General features: G+C 29.9%; 1 protein-coding gene across 1 annotated transcript; it reads right to left on the bottom strand.

Annotated features, from left to right (window-relative positions):
* Positions 1 to 5986: 5986 nt before the first annotated feature.
* LOC111294153 (F-box protein At2g39490-like) lies at positions 5987 to 11744 on the bottom strand. Its single transcript, XM_089742978.1, has 6 exons — positions 11182 to 11744; positions 8163 to 8409; positions 7925 to 8056; positions 6959 to 7835; positions 6697 to 6861; positions 5987 to 6519 (listed from the first exon to the last, which is right to left on the bottom strand). Exons 2-6 carry the CDS (start codon positions 8243 to 8245, stop codon positions 6205 to 6207), a joined length of 1572 nt encoding a protein of 523 aa, XP_089599104.1. The 5' UTR covers positions 8246 to 8409; positions 11182 to 11744; the 3' UTR covers positions 5987 to 6204.
* Between the last annotated feature and the right edge of the window lie 8425 nt (positions 11745 to 20169).

Below are 20169 nucleotides of genomic sequence, written 5' to 3'. Positions count from 1 at the left end.
AGACATGCCATTGACCAGCATCAATAATATGAGATTTTAACAAGTCGTGACACCTATTAAAGCTATCTAGGATAAGAAGGAAATGAAAATTGAACCCACTATGAATGCTACCATTGAGGTTGAAGTTAAAGCCTCAAAGGGAGGGAAGCCTAAAGCAAAAGCTTAGACGAGTGAACTTTAGACATCGACCCTCAAGCAATAACCCAAAAATCAACTTGAAGAATGGGCTTAGGATTGTTTTTCTTTTTTTTTTTTTGTTTTAGTTTTTGTAGTTTTTTGTTTAGACTTTGTAATATCCTACATTTTTTAATGAATAGGAATTTTTTTGCACAACTGTTAGCTAAGCTTCTCTCTTATTATTTTGTAGCTCTTATTTTCAAAATAAAGTGTGAAAATCTCTAAGTCTCAGCTTGGTATTCAAAGATAAGAATGCCAGATAAAATTTGAAATGACTTCACTTTTCAATTTAGCTTGGTGGTTGATTTTAGCTCAATTTTTTCCTTGAAATACTAATCAATATGCAAAGGTTTTGTAAAGTAGAAAGTCTAAGATCGTTTTTAAAATTTTAGCCAATTTGAGTAACGAACTTTAAACTTTAATTTAAAAATATACTACAAGTATCAGCTTGAACAATTTAATTGTAAATAACTTTGATTTCAATTTAAAGAACAAGTTCTATTTAGAAATGAAATTAGACCTCAAACCATGGCTATTTTGATAATTCATATGATATTATCACTTCAGATTCAATGTATAATAAGTAATGTCATAATATATAAATTTGCAGACCTATCGTTAGACATGACTTTAGGAGTCGCCACTAATATTTTTGGTTTAGGTGTGATTGGTCACCTAACTGAATCTGTCTTATTTTAAAGAAAAATCTTAATTGCTCATTTTGGTGAAGTTGCAAGTGCATAGGTTACATCCAAGTAATAAGAGTGGGAATAGGGTTTGTCATTCTTTGGAGGACTAAATAATGGTGCCAGATCAAGCACCAAAAGTATGCCTTTTAACCTCATATCTAGATGGTAAAAAATATGGGAGATTGAAATGAAGTTTGATAATGTAAAGGCCAACCAATAAGACAAAATAAGAATCTTGCTAGTAATAGTGTAGGCTAAATGGAACAAAGTAAAAGAAAATAGATTTGCAAAAATAAACTTTAACCTAAATGCTTAAAAATACAAATAGGAATAGTTGAATGTGCTTCAAAAAAATAAAATTGATTACAAGTTTAAAAAGTGAAAACAGAATGCTTTTAAAGGAATTATAAGTAAACTAAAACCAAATTAAGTGCAATAATAAACAAACTGAAAGGTTTAGAAAGTAAACAAGAGTGCTTAAGGGAGATTAAGAGAAAAAAAATTTCTTGCATTAAACTAATTAAAAGAGAGATTATGTAAATGTAAAACAGACTTAATATTAAAACAAAATTAACAAAAGTAAATGCTAAACTGTCACCTTAGCCAAATGGAAAAGAAAAGAAAATAACTAAAAGAGAATCTAAGCTAAAGAACAAAAGAAAGGAATAAGGAATGTAAGATGGGATGCTTTACAAAATAAGTTTATGGCCTATTTACAGTGTAAGTTTCAGCCATAGGGGGAAGAATCTAGACATTCTTGACTTTGGCTGGTAGTCAATTATATTGCCATTGATTGAGGAATTATCCATGAATGTGATTGATCCAAATCTTACTCTTTCTTTCAATACCATTGTCACCCATAATTTGCAATCCAGGATTTCATTTATTTCCTTGAAGAGGCTTCGTAGTCGAAAAAATTTTATTTATTATTTTTTTGTCAAAAATATATCTAATTATTGCACCATTTGGGCCAATTAGAAATATCTTTTCTTTTGAATTTCTAAATTTTTCACCATTTGGGCCTATTTAGAAATTCTCTTTATTTTTCTTTTTTTTGTTGGAAAGAAAATAATATGAAAATTATTTTTTATTGAAACTTCATCTAAATTATTCCACCATAGGGTACAAATTAAGATAAAATTTCTCACCTAGAGATTTCTTCGAAATTTACCATTTGAAATTTTTAAAAATCTCATCATTGGATAATTTGTATTTAATTCCAAAATTTTTATATTTTTACATTTTTTATAATTTTTGTGTTTGAAACTAAATATTAATTATTGATATTGAAACTTTTATCTAAATTATTCCACTATTTGTGACAAATTTAGACAAAATTTCTCACCTATGAATTTTATAAAAATTTACCATTCGAAATTTTTATAAATTCCATCATTGGATAATTAATATTTATTCTCAAAATTTATTTTATTTTTACCTTTTCATTTTTATTTTTCTAAAATGTAATCATGCAAAAATACTCAAAAAAATAAATAAATAAAGTGAAAAAAAAACCCAAAACAAGAGACGACTTGACTCTAATGGCTATAGCGTGGCTTAGCTGCAGGAAGAAAAGCTGGAATGACTTAAAAAGTGGCTTTGCTTGGCTCGGCTTGAGACAAAGATTAGAAAAAGTCATCGGAATCTGAGAATTTTTCATATTTTTTTCAAAAAAAAAATTTAAAACTCTAAAAAAATCTTCGAAAAATTTTTTTGACTGCTTTTTTTGATTTCTACCTCTTTCCCTAATTTTTTTTTTGTGTTTCTCTAGCCTTATTTATAGGGCTTCAATTTGAAAGCCCTAAGCCAAATGGGATTTCCATCCTTTCTGATTTCTAACTCTAAACTCTAACTCAACTTAAACTCTTCAACTCAGTCATATCCAAACCCAATCACCTTTTTTCTTGTTTTTTCAATTTTTTCATTTTTAATTAAATTTTTTTAATTTTTTAACAAAAATCAAATATAGATTTCGGACATATTAAGGTGTCAACAATACTTGTACATAAAATAACATAGTTAAGTCAAGTTCGGTGATATTTCTATGTTTATTTTCTGCTAAGCCATTTTGTTTTGAAGTACCTAGACATGACATTTGATGATGTATTCCATGTTCTACTTAATAGTGTTTAAGGTCTTTGTTAGAAAATTCTCCACCACCATCAGATTGAAAATTTTTAATTTTCTTATCAAATTGATTAAAAATAAATTTATCAAAATCTATAAAGCACTTTAAAAAATCTATTAGTGCATCCATCAATAAAAATAACATAATAGTGAAAATTGTGAAAAGAGCTAACTGGGTCTGAGCCTCATAAATCACAATGAATTTTTACTAAAGGTTCATCAAAGAATTCATTAGAAATGAAGGCAGTCTACATGCTTTGGCCATTTGACAACTACAACATAAATGATCAATTTTATTATTAGAACTTTGAATCAATTTTTTTTTCTAAATGTTTAACTACTTGTAATTAGGGATGACCCAATCTTTAATGCCAAATCTCCACGTTCAAAATGCTGAACCGATTTGAATACGTAGCCATTCCATGTTTTGGTTGTAAGACATAAAGATCATTGCTTCTTATTTCAGTAGCAATTACTAACCCTATTTTCCTGTTTCTTATAACAAATCCACCATGTAAGAATTCAATATTACAAAGTAAATCACTTGTAAGTTGGCTATCATATACTAAACTCTTTTTAATATCAGATACAACTAAAACATTATCAAGTTTTATCTCATTATTGCTTACATTTAAAGTAATGGATCCTAAATAAGTTATGCCAATAAATTTACCATTTCCAACCATTATTTTTTTAGGACCATAATACGGAACTATCAAATTAAGCTTACCAGGATCTGAGGTCATATGATTGATTGTGCCAGTGTTAGGAAACCAAGCATTGTTTGGATTTTCAATTATGGCTAGTGCTGCAAATTGCTGAGGAATCTATTCAGATTGATAAGAGTGATTGAATCTATGATAACATTCAAGGGCAGCGTGATTTGTTTTCTTGCATATTTGAGGGACCACACTTTCCTCTTTCTTTGATTTTCCATTTTGTGATGAATTTCCTTACAAATAAGATTGAGAATTTCCAAATTTATTTGGAAAATGACCTAAGTGAGTAAATCCACGTCCTCTAGCCGTGAACTGATTTGATGAGTGCTTCTTTTTGCGTGAAAAATTCCTTCCTCTCCCTCTTTGATGTTTAAACATAAAAGCCGTATTCTGATTTGCTCTAGTAACACTATCAAAGCTTATAGCTTTAGTAATTTCATGACTTTGGAGCTGGGAATCCAATTCAGTATAAGTTGGTCTGGCGGGTTTCAACATGATTGTGGCATATGATTCATATTTATGACCAAACCCGGTGAAAACAGAAAACAAATTATCTTTGTTCTTGATAGGTTTTTCTATAGTTGAAAATTTATCACAAATTTATTTAAATATTTGAATGTATTTAGCCTTAGTGTAACTGTTCTTATGATGATGGCGAAGTTTCTACTCTAAAGTGAACTCGGTCTGAGTGCTTTGGGCAAATATGTGTAAAAGAGCTCTCCAAACTTCTACGAATGTGTCAAGTCCAACAAAAATCCCAAGAGGTTCATTTGACAATGTACTAGTGATATAACCACGAAGAAGATGATCAGATTTTTGCCATGCTAGATATTTTGGATTCATAACCACATCCTTTACAATAGCAACTTCAGCTAGCAAACTTTCTATATATTATTGTGGCATAGGTAGAGTGCCATCAATAAATCCCAGCATATCTTGTGGCTCAAGGAGTCCCATGATTTGGGTTTTCCAAAGTAGGAAATTGTTTTGTTTTAGTTTGAGAGAAAAAAAATTCCAACATTAATGATGGAAGGATAGGGGTAGCTTATGCTTTGAGATTAAGCAGAGGAAGCTATGACTAATTTTCGAAAAATAAAAGGTTAAGAATTTTAAAGAATTAAAAGGTTTTCTCTGATACCATAAAATCTTTTGAGACTTTTGGTAAAAAAACCATTGAATGAGTGATTTGTTTTTCTTTGATAATTTTATTTATAATGATAATAAAGTATACAAGTTGATTAATATAAAAGAAAAACATATAAACACCAAAGATAATAGAATCAAATCTACCTAATCTCTAATAATTTTGTTATTTTACTAAAGTTTTGGAATTTAATTTGTATTTTAACCGTTGCTTGCATGAAATTTGATTGCTTTATCCTCTTCTACAAGACTAGAACCAGGTTTAAAAACTTCAACAGATCAAGATTATTAACATCACTCCCTTGATTACTCCACCATGAATTATTTCTAGTCAATAGATTTTATGTATATTTTTAATCATGTTATATATTTATTTATTTTTAGCTTATTCATCCTATCGATTAAACTTTATACTATTAAATACAAATACAATACAACATATACTTTAAGTCGTTTTCCTCTCGATTCTTTCTTTTTAAAACTTATTTTATGGACCCATGAAGATCCAGTGAAGAATTTCCCTTCAATAGCAGCTCTCTTTCCATTTTAATCCTTTCTTTTTCTTTTTCTTTTTTTTTTTTTAATAATTACACTTCTGATCCCTTTTTTTTTATTATTATTTTGTTTTACTTCTAAATTTTTTACTTAAAACTTTTTCAAATTATTTATTCTTTTTTGGTAGATCAAATTATTTATTTTTTTAACTTTAGCATTTTTGTTTTCTTTTTGTTAGTTTACTTTTCAATTTTTTATTTAAAAGTTTTCAAATTATTTAATTAATGTATTAAATGAATTTCTATAATTATATAATAAATAAATAGTTAAAACATTTGAATAAATGCATAAATTTAATATGTACTAATTTTTTATGGAATATAATTTTTAAGATTTTAAATGTTAAATAAAATTAAAATATTCATAAAAATAATTAACAAGTCATTTTTAGATTAGTGTGATTAGTTTTCATTTTTTTCAGTGTCATCACTATTATTTTCCTGTCTAAATGCATATTTGACAATTAATTTTAATCTCATTGCTGCAACTCCAATTTTACCATTTTAGTAAATAATCTTGCTGCTATCTATGTTTTTACTCTCATGACATCATTCTTAATGTCCATCCAAAAATTTATTAATTGTCATTTAGTTTCAATTTTTATTAATTGTCATTTAGTTTCAAAAATAAATTATACCATCCAAAAATTTAACGAAGAAGCTTCATGGCATCTAAATTGATTGTCTAGAGACGCATATGAACATGTTTATGTTTATACGAATTGTCACTAATGCATTCTTCAAACTCAAATGAAATCTTCCCTTCCTTCATCTGTTTCACCAATCATGAGACGGTTAGAGCTTCATATGAAGATGATCAGGATATGTTTCATGAAAATTTTTAACCTCTTTGAACTTGTATGGATACTTCCCTTCTTTTTCCAACTCAGGTACTTTAACCAGACGCCGCAAACAAGCCCCCTTAGACTTGGCTAGGATCACTGGTCTCAGTCTGAATAAAGGTCTAAGCCTCTTTGCAAAGAAAATCTCCTTGCTCTCATTTGCAAATCCTTCTAATTTCAGGAGCTCAAGATCTTCAAGTTTTTCCAGTCTATTGACTTTAGCTGGTAACTTTTTTGTGCTTCTCATGTTATAGCTTTCAGGATCAATCTGCAAGTTTGATGAAGAGCAGTATCAAAATTGTCAATTAATTGTTACATTTTTCTGAGTTGCTACCATGAGAAGCATTCAATTTTTAACCAAATAGAAGTACAATTCATTCTCCCTCTATCAGCTTTTTTTTTTTCCCAGCACTCTACTTAATATCATGAAAATGGAACGACTTACAGTGACATAAATCCTTTCCAGACCAGGACAGAGTTTAAGAAAGCAGAGTAGGGCATTAACATTGTCTCTCTCCATTGAACAATCAAGCCACCACAGCTCTCTCAGCCTGTAGAGACAAAAGCCAGAGTCTCTACCTAAAGATGGTAGCATGTAGGAGATTAATGGCTGCAGAAGTTAGAACAAAATAAAAGTTTGAGTAATGAATGTTAAGGAGTCCAGAAGCCTAAAAAAAATCTTTTTTGAGAGTGGATAGATCTGGAACATACCTCAAAAACCATCTACAAAATGTTAGAGATTCAACACCTTTAATGCTGTCAAGGATTGACTTGAGGCTATCACAATTGATGCTATTGTAGATAGGAGGGCCTTGTCTGAAATCAAGCATGGCATCATAAAGAGAGATTTTGAGGGCAGACAGACCAGACCGCAAGCGCAATAAAGGACGATAATTATTAGGGGCTTTAAACTCATAAGGTACTAATCTGCCTCGATAATGCAAAGACGTTAAAGAGGAAGCCTCAAAACTGAGAGATTCTAATTGGGGGCAGTCCAAGACAACTAGCTTGTGAAGCCTTCTAGCCTCTTTTATTTGTAAAGATCGTAATCCATTGCATTTGGCGACAGTCAAACTTTGGAGAAAAGGGAAATTCGACACCATAGAAGAAACTGCCTCAATATAAGGATAGCTTACTGATACTAGGTACAAAGATTTTACTTTGATTTCATTAAAAGATGGTTGTTGGGTATGCAATGGGTGATTCGATGAAAGATTCAGCTTCAACAACCAATCAAATGGCCTTGCATATTCTTGTTTACCAGCAGAGAAATCAAGCGAAAGTGTATTATTAGGCGCAATAGCACCTAAAACGACTATACCATGGCCAAACTCGAATCTGAACCCCCAGTTATTTCTTGGTATATGGTGTACAATAAAATCATCAAGAAAGCTCGATATAGCAGTAATAGCATCTTCAATTGTTACACCACGAACCGAAGTCAACAAAGCCCCTTTCCAGAGATCTTTCCAGTAAGTAGAAAGAAACGTGGTTCGTACAGCGGATTCAAAAGGGAGCAAGGAAATGATGTGGTAAAGGATGTCGTTAGGCAAACGACTGAAGAAATCATTAGGATCCATATTACTGTTCAAAAAACAATATTTGATCATGTCAAAATTAGTTCTGATCATAACAAATAATAAGATCCAATATATATATACAGAGCTTCTCACTTGGCAGTGTTCCTGGTGATATTATCAGGATTATGCTCTTTCTCTTGATGCTTCGATTTATGGAGTAAGGGAATAATTTGGTGAAGAATATCATTATGCAAAGTACTGATAAAATCATCTATATTCAAATCCCTGTTCAAATACAAAAATATATTGGTCTAAAAGGACTTTCCTTTTCCAATTGTTGCAGGATTGAACCAATAGTTAAAATTCAGAAGAAAAATACTTAAGTTCTTACCTTGAACTTTTTCTTCGGTTATCATCTGGATCCTGCGGCTGTTTCTTCTCATTATTCTTCTTGATCCTTCTCTTCTTTCCCATTTTCTCTTCAATGTGTTTCAGGTCGTGGTTTGACTATTAATAATCTATACAGTGGGAAATTACTCTAAGCTTTCTTGCAAAGGAGGACTTGAACTGTTGCACAGGACGATGTCGTTTAAAAATTGCATAGTGGAGCTCGCCTTTTCTAGGAATTAACTGTGAGACTGCAAGTGAAAGTGACGTAGAACTTTTATATTAAGACAATCAACAAATAAGCTGAAATTGTAATCTAAAATCTCAATAACATTCAAGAAATAATTTGAAATATCTCAAAAATGCATTAAATCCAAAGCTGCTATAGACTAAAATAATAAAGTTTATATTTGATATATTATCAGTGTATAAATTTTATATATTATCAATAAGTAAAATAATATTATCTTATTGATGAATAAATATCAATATTTAAAATAAATATAAAAAAAATTAATTTTTTAAAAAAATTAATTTATTAATAAAATATCATCATTTAATTCACATTATTAATGAAATAATATCATCTAATTCACTTATAATATATAAAATTTATATACTAATAATATATCAAATATAAATCCAAAATAATATTGATAAGAAAGAGAAAAGTTCTCTAAATCCTCAAGATATTTCAAAATACTGCAAACCATATTTTCATATGCAAACAGAATTTTTTGTTATATAAATATTAAATAGATATATGTCAATGGACAACATTTCAATTCCATCTGCCCCAACGGGACTTCAGCATATACACTACTTCGTGGTTCACTTGCCTTCTATGTTATGTTTTTCTGGATTTTTTTTTTTTAAGGATGAAACAATAAAAAAAAATTTCAAAAGTTAATAAAAAAATAAACTTGATAATTTTAAATACAATATCATGATACAAAAATAATACTAAAAAAAAAATTGTGAATAAGTTTAATGTAATCATATTTCACATCGATACAATTAAAACTTAACATTATTCGTATCGTGTTCGTATTAAATAATGATGACCCATATTCGTATCAAATAATGATGACACGTTTAAAACACGATACTTCTCATACAAACATATATAACATATAAACTATAAAAATTATTTTAATTTAATTTTTAAATAAATTAATAATCATATTTATTGTATCATTTCGATGTTTAAAAAAATTATAAATATTTAATTTTTAAATAATTTTTATTTAAATAATAATTTAAATAATTTTTGTTTAAATAAATAAATTAATCATATCTAATCGTGTTATTCGTGTTTAATTATATTATCATGTTGTGTCTTGTCATATTACTCATGTTGTGCTAAATAAATTAATTTTAAATGTATTAATCGTGTCATGTCACGTGTAATACATATAATAAATATATCATGTTCGTCTTTAAATTATTCGTGTCATTTAAATATTTATATCATATTCGTATCAAAATTATACGTATGATGTTTGAAATTATGTCTGACACAAAACAAAACACATGACACGAATTGCCAGATCTAATAAAAGGACTTAATTATGGGATGCAAAACAAATAACAATAGTTTTCTTTTATTGGTTACCCTATTAGAAAATTTTAAACAAAAAAAAGAAAGTAGCAAAGTCCCTTTACTCAAAAGGAAATTGAATTTTATTATACCTATTTATTCAATTAACAAGGTCAATTTTTATGACCTCGTAGCCAACACATGCCCAACAGCCACATCACCATAAGTGAGGGTCGAAATTCAAACTTCTCACAATAAAACAAACTTGTCCTTCACCAAAGAAAGACTTGTCTAACACCTCCACTAATGTCCCATTAAGGCATCACTTTAAAACAGCACAATCGACCTCCAACTTGCTTAAAATCATTAAATGCAACCCATACTTATATGGAATCATTAAAATAACCTCCAATCACCCACATAACCCCTCTTTGAACTTCATGTAGACTCATTATCAATTGTCAACTGTCCTAATCATGTTGCTACCCTTCGTCTCATATATAAGGTAAAAATATGGCCCAAGTATGTATGAACTAAGTATCCTTCTTCTTGAAGCTTCCTCAGTATTCACTATTTATCTTCTTCTTCACTAAACCTTTGAACACTTCAATAACTTGCACGTCGAAACGTCTCCTAGATAGCCAACTTCAACACCTCTTAACCATGCTTTCTTGCTGCAAGTTCCAGTTTCCCTCCACATAACTTATAGACTACGTCCTTTGAGCTAATACCTAAAAACACCATCAATAATTTGTGCCTATAGACACTTCATTTGATATGAGATTTTTTGATATTAATGGGTCTCAAATTTTATTTTGAAAATTGGGTTCAAAATTATTTGATTGGGCTTTAATTATGAAATTGAATTTTAAGCCAAAATAAAATGGCTTAACACTTTTATTTTTTTTCTTCTTCTTATTATTTTTTTAGGTCAAAATCAAGGTCAATAGTAGGATCGGGTTTGGATTTGGATTCTTGAGAATGTGAAAATTGGAAAGTTTTGAATTTGAGAATCAAGAATAGCTTATTGGTATTGTGAGAGAATTTGGAAATTTTTGGAAAAAACTTAGGACCGAATAAAAATCAGAATCGAAATTTGTTTGCATATTTGATTTCTCAAATATTCTCATTGATTTAGTATACAAAAGTTAGCTATTAAGCCCTAATATAAAGGAAGAAGAACACAAATGGGGGAAGGACAAAAAATCCAAGTAATCAAAGGCTAGGTGAGCATTACCCAAAATTAGAGGCAATAACAAGCAAGCAAGGAGGCAACATCAAACAAAAGGATCCAAAAGGGGGAAATTATGGGGCAATAAATTTTGAAGTATTTAGGTTTAATTTTTATAGGATTTTGTGTCTAGGTTTCCTACACCAAAGTAAGCAAAGAGAATGTCAAGCAGAACATATTAAAGCAATTTTATAACGCACAACTCCAATAACTAGCCTCCAAACAAAAAAGCTACCAAACCCATCTACAAACCTAGAAACAACGATAGGCGAGCCACAAGCAAAAACAGAGAGCTTCAACAAGCAAAAACAGAGCTAACAACCGAACCAAACAAGATACAACCCAGAAGTAGTTCCCAACAAAGCCCTATTTCCTGTAGCAAGAATCAAGACGGGACACTAATCAACTCCAAGAAACAACAACATAGACATTTAACAATATATAGTAATCACATGATTAAAACATTGATTTTTTAGGTTTAGAGCTAGAAGTCCAGAAATTTGTTTAGGGCTTTTTGTTGAAACCTTACGAAGAAAATGAGAAGGAAGAAGGCTGGCTGTGGTTGAATGATGATGAAATTCATTAACGTCTGCGTTGCTATTCGGTTTTCAGTTCAAAGTTTAGAAATTTAAAAAGATGTGGCTGAGGTTTCAGGTATCTAGGACAGAAAAAGAAGAGGTTAAAAAGATTCGAAAAAGAAGAGGTTTCTAGAATAGATGAGATGACTAGTGGTGGTGGTGACGGTAATAGCTACTAGGATATGGGTTTAGTGTTTCGCTGGTTCTTGGCAGGTTTGAATAATTCTAGAAAGAATGGAGAGGGTAGATTTTGTAGAGAAAGAGAGTAGCAGTAAGAAATAGGGGGAAAATAATGAATTTTGGTTTTTAAATCAAAGATAAAACGGCACCGTTTGAAAAGAAGAAGTCCAATCTGCATCTACCGAAATTTGACCTAAGACTCGTTTGAAATCCATTTTCCAACTGACTTATTTGGTTGTTGACTTTCGATGACTAGGCTTTTTTTTTTTTTGCTTTTATGATATTTTTGCATATTTTTATAAAATTTTTACATGATTATTATTGTATGATATATTTATGACATTATGATGATTTTTTTAAATATTTTTGTATGAAATTATTTTGTAAATGAATAAAAAAATTAAAATTTAATTTTCATAAAATATTTAATAAATCTAACGACGGAACTTCTTCAAATAAACGAGTTTATCTTAAATATTTTTTAAGTGAGAAAATTTTCTTTTTTGGTGAAAACCTAAAGACTTTTTTTTAATATTTAAATATCAAAATTAATAAAAATAAGTAATAAAGATCATTTTAACTGCAGCTTAGATAAGATAACATAAGACTAGTTTGTACCAATTTTGAGCATTGTGGGGGTGTTAAAATCTTATTTATATGTAATCGACTCCTAAATTTAATTATGTTGATATAGACTAGAACATATTCTTTTTACAGACCCTTTATCAAGGTTATGATAACCTTGAAAACGATAGATTTACATAAATGATCACTCACACCTAAATAAAAAAAGATTGGTGGTGACTTCATATTTTTGTGTCTAATGAGTAGGTTCTTTGACACCACGATACAACTCCATTTTCCCATTTCCTAGCAACCTAGTGTTGTTGAATTCCTAAACCACGTAGCCATGGATTATTACCAAAATTTAATAGGAGTTTTATCTCCAAACATGACCCTAACCCCCTATTGGTCCACACCACTACTGCTAGACCTTCAAACCCAACCTCCATGCCACCCTCTATGCAAGTCCAGTTTTCACAACGAATTAATGCAATTCATTGGCAAAATATTCCTCCTGCCACATCCATTGTACAAGTTACACTCGCAGTTCCACAAATCCCCAAATACCAAACAAACATTCAACAATCTCCATCAAAGTTTTACCATGCTTTAATGACCCAAATCTAACTCTTAAATGTTCAAGTAGCTACCAACAAATATTACTCCAACAATAATAGCAAGCCACCTAGCAACCTTACAAAAAAGACCATACCTAAAAGAAAGCTCTATCTCTTCCTTTCGAGAACCACCCCAAGTCTTCCCCAGCATGATAAAAGTTCCCTTCAACCATCCAAGACAACATTTACCTCACCAAACCCATAACACAAAACCAAACTCCCACTAACCTCAACTGGGAACGTGAGCTAGCAAGGCAGGTGGCTACCCTATAAAAGGAACTAGCTGATATCAAGAAGGAAAAGAACATGGATCTACAATGGTTAGAAGATGGGCACAACCCTGTAACCACTTTCATCAGACAAGCTGGCATTTCCACCTAACTTAAACTTCCCCAAGAATCCTACAATGAAACCATTGACCTAAATGACCATTTTGACTATTTCAAGACCTTCATAGACCTTTACAATGCCTCATATGCAATTAAATGCAAAGCATTTCTAACAACTTTACAAGACAAAGCCTGTACATGGTTCTATTCATTGGCCTTAGCAACCATTGATAACTTTGACACTCAATAGGCAGTTTTTGACCTATTTTTTCAACAATAGGGCCACAGTATGCTCCTTTACAAGCTTGTTAGCTGTAAAGCAAAAACTCGAAGAAACTTTATGGTAGTACCTGAAAAGGTTTAAAATAGCCACCCTAGACATCAAAGACCTAAACATATAATGGACCATTCAAATATTCACTTCTAGGGTAAGACACCATCACCTTAGATACTTTTTCAACCTAAATAATTGTATTAGCTTTATGAAAGAGCCTAAAAATTTATAGAAATAGAGGAACTTTGGGCTATAGACAAAGTCGAGAGGCATGATCAGTGTCAGGAATGACCATGAGGTGATAGTAAACAGACAAAAACCCCTAGCTGACGATTCCATAATAATCGTAAATGCCACAACCAACCTAGAAAAAAAATACTAGCAACATAGTCAAAGTTGAAGCTCTAATCATAGCCCAACCACTATCAAATCACAAATAAAACCTTGAATGCCATCACATAATGACCTGCCCAAAAAAATAACTAAAGACCCATCAGACAAGACCAATACCTAGAAGACTAAATAATCAACCTTAGCAAAATGATATTGTAACTATCACTAAATAAGGGGCATTCTACTGATGATTTCATAGTACTCCAAAAAAAGATCGAAAGATTGAAAGGCCTAATCAATAACCAACCTACTCACTATGATAAGCATCAAAATAACCCACCTACCCATTCACCAATAACATGCCCGTTTGCCAATAATGTGAAAATTCTTCTTAACATGAAGAATAGATTCACCAAGCAAAGGCAGCTGACAACTAACCAGTTTAAGGGGTAATGTATGACATTGTGGGCATAATGGAAGACTAGGCCAATAAAACATCCAAACGTAGGTCCCAGTTATGTAGTGTGATGGATATTGATGTGGCCCTTAAAAATTATAAACAAATGATTGGCAAATGGAATTCTCATATGACGATGATGATATCCTACTCGATAATGGCAATGAGCCTATCATGGTCTCCGTAACCATCACAAACTTCTAGGTGCAAAGGATCTTGATTGACAATGAAAGTGAAATGGACCTCATTTAATTCTAGGCTTTCAAGTAAATAAGATTTTTAGACAGTGACCTGAGGCCGTTTGGGCCTATATTTTGTTTCACCAACTAACTCGTCAATGTCAAAAAGTCTATCACTCTACCAATCACAATGAAAGATAGTGAACAAACTCAAACAATGGTAGATTTTTTTTCTTGTAAACCAACCTTCAACGTGCAATGTCATTTTTAGCTAGCAATTGATGAAAAAGGCAAAGATGGTCACTACTATTTATATCTTAAAGTTAAATTCCAATACCTATAAGGGTAGGGTTCATGAAATCCAATTAGGTGATCGCTTGCCAATGCCACTTACTTTTTTACAATTAATAGAGAAAAAAAATACATCAGTGAAAGTAAAACCCCACCACTTACCCCTACCAACAGAACAACCCAAGGGACAACCTACACCCCCACATTCAACATATGTTATTAACTCTATCCTAGCACAAACCCTTAGTATTAACAACTTGGATACCTATAATGAGACGAAATGAGACAATACAAGGCTTGCCCTATCGAGCAGACTATAAGAACTATATCCTTCTAGCTTAAAGTTGGTCAATCAAAAATTTTCCTTATTAAAACCTAAAGCCAAAAGCACACTACATCGATTCTTGTAGTGGATTGCAGATGTCTTCACCTAGTCTACTATAGATATTGTAGGCATTGACAAACATATTATCACCTATCACTTAAACATAGATCTAGTTGCCAAGCCAATGAGACAAAAGAAAATGTGTTTTTTCTCTACGCATATCTAGGTGATCCAAGAAGAGGTGGACAAATTATTGGCAGCAGGATATATCAAAGAAGTGAAATATTCAAAATGGCTCACCAATGTGGTAATGGTAAAGAAAGCTAAAAACAAATGGCATATGGATGTGGATTTTATAGTTTAAATAAAGTTTGCCCTAAACATAGCTTTCCCTTACCTTTTGTTGACCTGTAGATTTAATTTTCACTTACCTTCTGTTGACCTGTAGATTTAATTTTCCCTTACCTTCTGTTGACCTGCAGGTTTACTCCTCTATGGCTCACAAATATTTGAGTTTCATGGATCTCTTTTTAAAGTACAATCAGATCAAGTTGGCTAGACCTTACTAAAAAAAGATGCCTTTCATAACTCAAAAAAAGTTAGCTAGACCTGACCAAAAAAATATATCTTTTCAGGGTACAATCAGATCACAACCATTTTTTATATAAATCTTCTAAGAACAACCAAGAAGATGCAAAGACTAATAAGGTGAATAGTAACCTTAATAGATTTTTGTCAAAGTTGGTCAGCAAGTACTTACCGTTTTTCAAGGTTCTTCAAAATGCCACAAAATTTAAGTGGGATGATCAATGTCTTAAGGCCTTCGAGGAGCTAAAATAGTATCTTCACTCACCCCTTTTACTCACAAGTCTTGTCTTAGGCAAACCCCTATATGCATTTAGTTTCAACAAATGAAACAATAGATATAGTACTAGTTCAAAAAGAAAACAAAAGTTAAATCCCAATATACTATGTTGAGGGCACTGCAAAATAGAAAGTTAATTAAGTCTTGTCTTAGGCAAACCCCTATATATATTTGGCTTCAGCAAATGAAACAATAAATATGGTACTAGTTCAAAAGGAAAACAAAAGTTAAATCCTAGTATACTATGTTGTAGGGCACTGCAAAATGGGAAGTTAATTACACAAGGTTGGAGAAGATTACCTTTGCCTTAACAGTAGTTGCTTGTTGACTAAGGAAACTTTTTCAAGTGCACACTATTATTGTGTTAAGAAACCAGCCACTTAAGAAGGTACTATACAAAATAGACATTTCAAGAAGAATGATAAAATGGAATGTCAAACTCAATGAATTCCATATTGAGTATAAGCCTAGAAAAGTTATCAAAGCTTAGGCCATTAAAGATTTAATCATTGAACGCTCTTTTACCCTTAAGACTGAAACTCTACCAAAACACATTGGCAAACCCAAACTAGAAAACCAGAACAACAAAAGATAAAAGACAGGCAAGGATAATAAGTCTATTACTAGCCTAGTATGATGAATGAAGCATTTGAACTAGTCAAGAAATGTGACCAATGTCAAAAGTTTGCCAAGGCTCTATGACAACCAACGGAAGCACTTAATCAGATTTTCAGTCCATAGCCATTTGTGCAATGAGGTATCAATATCTTAGGTCTTTTCCTTATGGCAATCTTCCAAAAAAATTTATGATCGTGGCTTGTGACTACTTCACTAAATGGGTTGAAGTGAAACATGTAACCGCTATTAGTACAAAAAAAAGTGAAAGATTTTGTGTGAAAGTATGTAATGTGCATATTTCGTTTACCTCACACCATCATGGCGAACAATGGAACAAAATTTCATGTTGACAAATTAAAGTAGTTTTGCCAAAATTTTAAGACAGCTCTAGTACACAATTTGATGGCCCATCCCTAAACCAATGGTTAATTAGAGTCAATGAATCAAAATATCTTAATTGCCCTGTAAAAGAAACTTGATGAACCAAAAGGGGTTTAGGTAGAGGAAACCTTTAGAATACATTGGGCAATCAAGGCTATCGACCATTTGACAACAAGAGAAACCCTATTCATTTTAACATATAGGATAGAAGCAGTGATACCTGTTAGAATGGCATACATATATTTCGGACAACACAATTTAACCATGAAAGGAATGAAAAAGCCTTGAAAGCCAACCTAGACCTATTACAAGAAACCAAGGATCTAGTTATAGTAAAAAAGGTTGTCAAGGTGCAACAGGTCACCAAACACTATAATTCTTGAGTCAAACACAAATATTTCTAAATAGGTGACCTAGTACTCAAAAATAAAGAAGTCAGTATACCGATAAAGGAAAGAAAAAAGTTATCACCAAACTAGGAATGACCATATTAGATTTTTTCCATCACTAGTTTTGGAGCATACAAACCACAAAACGTGAGGGTAATCCCACAGCAAGAACGTGGAATGTCATTCACTTGAAGAAATATTATCTCTAACAACACCTACTATCAAGTTACCATATTTTCAAGTTGGATTAATATAAAAATAACCCTTAAACTATACAATTTCTGTCAGTTTGGTACCTAGATAAATAAAACTATTTGATTGATACTTTAATTTTTATTCAGTTATTACATTGGTACCTCAGACTAATGCCATTATTCAATTTTACTAATGTGACAAAAACATCCAATAATATACTAACAAGTGTCAAAAAGTTCAATTGTGCCATATCATCACCACCATGTCATCATTAAAAGAAATTTTCTTAAAAAATTCTAAAAACATTATAAAAATTTTTAGCAATTTTACAAAAATTCTTAAAAATTATGAACAAATTCTAAAACTTCTAGGAAGATTCTGCAAAGTTCTAAAAAGTTCTAAACAATTTTCAAAAATTCTAAAAACTATAAACAAATTTAAAAAAATTTTTAGAAAATTCAAAAAAATCAAAATTTTCAAAAAAAAAATGCAACATTTTTCAAAAAATTTTAAATACATTCAAAAAATAAAGATGTAAATAAAAATAAAATTTTCTTAAAATTAAAAAAATTTCACAAAATATAAAAAATAGTTAAAATAAAAAAATCTAAAATTTTTTGAAAAAACATAAAAATTTTTTAAAAATTCAAAACAATTTTTAAAACAATTTTAATTTTTTATATATTATTTGAAATTTTTTCGATTATTATTAAAATTTAAGTTTTTTATTTTTTTTAGAATTTTAAAAAATATTTAGAATGTTTCAAATTTATTAAATTATTAAATTTTCAAAAATTATTAAAAAGCTTTAAAATTTTCTTGAATTTTTTTCAGAATTTTCAAAAATTTTCATTTTATTCTCTTTAAATTTTCAAAAATTTTCAAAAAAAAAAAATTAGATTTTTTAATTTTTAGTTTTTTTATTTTTTGAACCCTAATAAAATCTAATTTTTATTAAAATTTTCATTTTTTGAATACTTTGGATTTTTATCATATTTTTCAAATTTTTTAAATTATTAAAATTATCACAATTTTTTATAATTTTTAAAAATATTTCATATTTTTTATTAGTTTTAAAATTTTTTAGAAATTTTCAAAACTCTTTAAAGTTGCTTTGAATTTTTTTTAATTTTTTAGAAAAAATTTTATTGTTTATAAATTTTAAATATTTTTGAAATTTTTTAAGAAAATTTTAAGAAGTTTTAATAGTTTTGGAGAATTTTTTTGAATTTTAAAAATTTTTTAGAATTGTTTTTAATTTTTTTAGTTTTTAAAATATTTATGAAATTGTCTTAAATTTTTTTTTAAAATTGAAAATCTTTTTGAATTTTTTAAAAAAATTAGTATTTTTTTAAATTTTTAAATTCTTAATTTTTTATAAAATTTTTTTAAATTTTTGTAGAATTTTTTGAAATTTTTTATGCTGATGTGACATTGATTGGACTTTTTTTACCCATGTGAGCATCTTATTAAATATTCATACCATGTTAGCAAAGTTGACTAACGGCGTCAGTCTCAGATACCAATGTGACAATGGAATAAAAATTCAGGTATCAGTCTAACAGTATTATTTCTTTAGGTACTAAACCAACAAAAAGTATGTAGTTTATAGGCCATTTTTATATTTAATCCTTTCAAGTTTATTGCTTTCTAGTATTCAAGAGTACTTATTCCTTTTATGTATGAATTTGGATTTCACCAGCTCTTTTGTAAGATTCATGTAAAGGAAATCTTAATGAAAATATTGGCGTTCTATCACCTTACTCCACTTGTCTCGTGTAACACATTCATCTCACGTTATGGCATATAGACAAGCACAAACTTCACTTCTTGCCAGCACACTCAATGCTCCTTGCGTACCGTATCTTTATTTTGCATTAAGTTTCTCACACCAACACACTCAATGTGCCCTGCACGCCACACCTTTATTTTGCATTAAAGCTCTCACCTATCTTTTTTTATTTATGTGTGATAGGCCTCTTAACTAAATCTATCCCATTTCAAAGAGATATTCTAAGCTTAACTCAGGTATCTTTAAAAAGTAGATTTTAGTTTTTGAAACCAAGATTAGGTTCAAGAGTGCAATTATACGTGAGAAATCTTATTACAACCTCACTTACGAATGATGGTACCAGTTGATTTTATGTTATCCCAAGCCTTGAAAACATATTTGTATTTGTACAGAGTAAATTTAGTATTGGAAATTAGTCTCAAAATTACTCTAATAGTTTTGTACTAATTTAAGAGAATTCCCTCATATTAAGAGTATTTATGGAGACTAGTGTCCTACTCTGAATAGGCTCCGTCATCGAATTTCTTAATGCATTTTATTTTATGGATAAATTTCTTTTTTTAAAAAAGATCAATAAGATATTCCATTACTTTGGTAAGATTCCATTAATAATTAAATTAACTCAAAAGATAAATAATCATGATAAAGTAAAAAGGATAAATCAAATAAAATATATATTTATACAAATAACAATAAAATTGAAAATAAAATAATAAAGTAAAAATAAAATATACATATATAAAAATAGAAATTCAACAATTAGGCTTGTATCGAGTCTGAACCCAATTGGTTTATGCCAGACTAAATAGAGTGTTTATAATTTCCCTTTTTTACATAATTTCTATAAAATAAGAATTGCGCAAAGACAAAGGC

Source organism: Durio zibethinus, chromosome 14 (genome assembly GCF_047325235.1).
Source record: "Durio zibethinus cultivar Kanyao isolate XHJ-2024 chromosome 14, ASM4732523v1, whole genome shotgun sequence".
Taxonomy (NCBI): domain Eukaryota; kingdom Viridiplantae; phylum Streptophyta; class Magnoliopsida; order Malvales; family Malvaceae; genus Durio; species Durio zibethinus.
This window is presented reverse-complemented; position numbering and strand designations above follow the sequence as displayed.